The sequence below is a fragment of the Gastrolobium bilobum genome, unplaced genomic scaffold (assembly GCF_033153095.1).
Source record: "Gastrolobium bilobum isolate Gb01-03AN ecotype WA unplaced genomic scaffold, APGP_CSIRO_Gbil_v1 utg20487, whole genome shotgun sequence".
Lineage (NCBI taxonomy): Eukaryota > Viridiplantae > Streptophyta > Magnoliopsida > Fabales > Fabaceae > Gastrolobium > Gastrolobium bilobum.
The window spans coordinates 171640-173069 of record NW_026897768.1 but is presented as its reverse complement, the minus strand read 5'-3'; the positions used below and the strand labels follow the sequence as shown (position 1 = coordinate 173069).

Here is a 1430-nt window from a genome sequence, read left to right as displayed (position 1 = left end):
TTTAGAATGGGGGATGATAGAGTATATTGTATGAGGGGGAAAAAATAATGAATACTGTAGGCCATTAAGGGAACCAAATGTTATTAATTATTCCTTATTCTAATCCATCCCTTCCTCTTGCTCCGGTGTATATAAAGATGGTGATAAATGATTATGATTTGCACAAAGCTGAAGAGAGCTAAAACAATCAAAATCCTCAAAGAACTGATATCAAACCCCAAAAGGCCAAGATGAATAGTTCAGGTTCAGGTTCTGGTTCTAGTTCTGGTTCTGGTTCTCCTTGTGGAGCCTGCAAATTCTTGAGAAGGAAATGTTTGAAAGGTTGTGTTTTTGCACCTTACTTTTGCCACGAGCAGGGTGCTACTCATTTTTCAGCCATTCATAAGGTCTTTGGTGCAAGCAATGTCTCAAAGCTCCTAGCTCATCTCCCTGTAACTGATCGTTGTGAAGCTGCAGTCACAATCTCATATGAAGCTCAAGCTAGACTTCAGGATCCAATTTATGGCTGTGTTTCCCATATTTTTGCACTCCAGCAGCAGGTTTGGTTTCCCTCTCAAGAGTTAAAGGAAATCTTAATTAATTAGTATGTAATTGAAAACCCTAGCCAATTTGTGCTTTGTAATTTAATAGGTGCACTTTTGCTTTGATCTTTTGTAGGTGGTAAATTTACAAGCACAGCTAGCTTATCTCAAAGAACAAGCAGCTCAGAGTTGTTTCAATGCATCTACCAATAAAAACCCTAATGAAAAACACTTTGAAAGATCTAATGCTTTTCCCCAAGATCTTCAAAGTTGGTTCCATGGGGAAAATTCCAACCTGGGGCCAGAATTTCTTCCTAACTTGTCTAATAATTCATCAGCAACACAATATTATGGGAACAATGCTTTCATGGATCTAAACCCTATTGGGGATTATGAATGTTCAGGAGTCAAGGAAGAGAGTAGCTCATTTTCTAGCTTTGAGGAGAGTTCTAATAACTCAATGTCCTATGACTTCCAAACAAACATGAGATCGTGGGCCTTTCATGAAGTGGAGGACCTACATTCAGTGGCTTTTGGATACAGTCGATCAGATTCATGAAAGAACAGATTCTGCATGAAAGAATTGGTGAAGACAAGTTTTATCAATTTTGAATTGATATGCTGCATATTGTGAAGCATATGCACTATTCTGTTCCCATAAATAAGCTAGGAAGCATAGAAATGTTGATATTATATAATTGGAAATGGAAACCCATCCTCTTATTGTTTTGTTTAATCTAGTGTAATCAGAGTAAGTAGTAGAATAATAGTGAAATTCTGATGGAAAAGTATTGTAACTCTGGTTTTGTACGAGTCTATGAGCTAAATTGGTTTAATTTGTTTATGGACCTAGCAAAGATCCTAAAAAATTTGACTTATTAAATACAGTCCCTAGATACTTCAATGATA

At 36.6% G+C, this 1430-nt stretch overlaps 1 protein-coding gene across 1 annotated transcript; it reads left to right on the top strand.

Moving 5' to 3' along the window:
• The first annotated feature begins 230 nt into the window (after positions 1-230).
• LOC133310075 (LOB domain-containing protein 29-like) lies at positions 231-1080 on the top strand. Its single transcript, XM_061510962.1, has 2 exons — positions 231-539; positions 658-1080. The coding sequence occupies exons 1-2, from the start codon at positions 231-233 to the stop codon at positions 1078-1080; spliced, it is 732 nt and encodes a 243-aa protein (XP_061366946.1).
• The last annotated feature ends 350 nt before the right edge of the window (positions 1081-1430 follow it).

What these genes read in the sequence shown, in the direction of transcription:
- LOC133310075 (XM_061510962.1), top strand. Translation starts at nt 231, where the DNA reads ATGAATAGTTCAGGTTCAGGTTCTGGTTCTAGTTCTGGTTCTGGTTCT. An exon ending in TTTTTGCACTCCAGCAGCAG is followed by an intron (nt 540 to 657) that starts GTTTGGTTTCCC and finishes GATCTTTTGTAG; the next exon opens with GTGGTAAATTTACAAGCACA.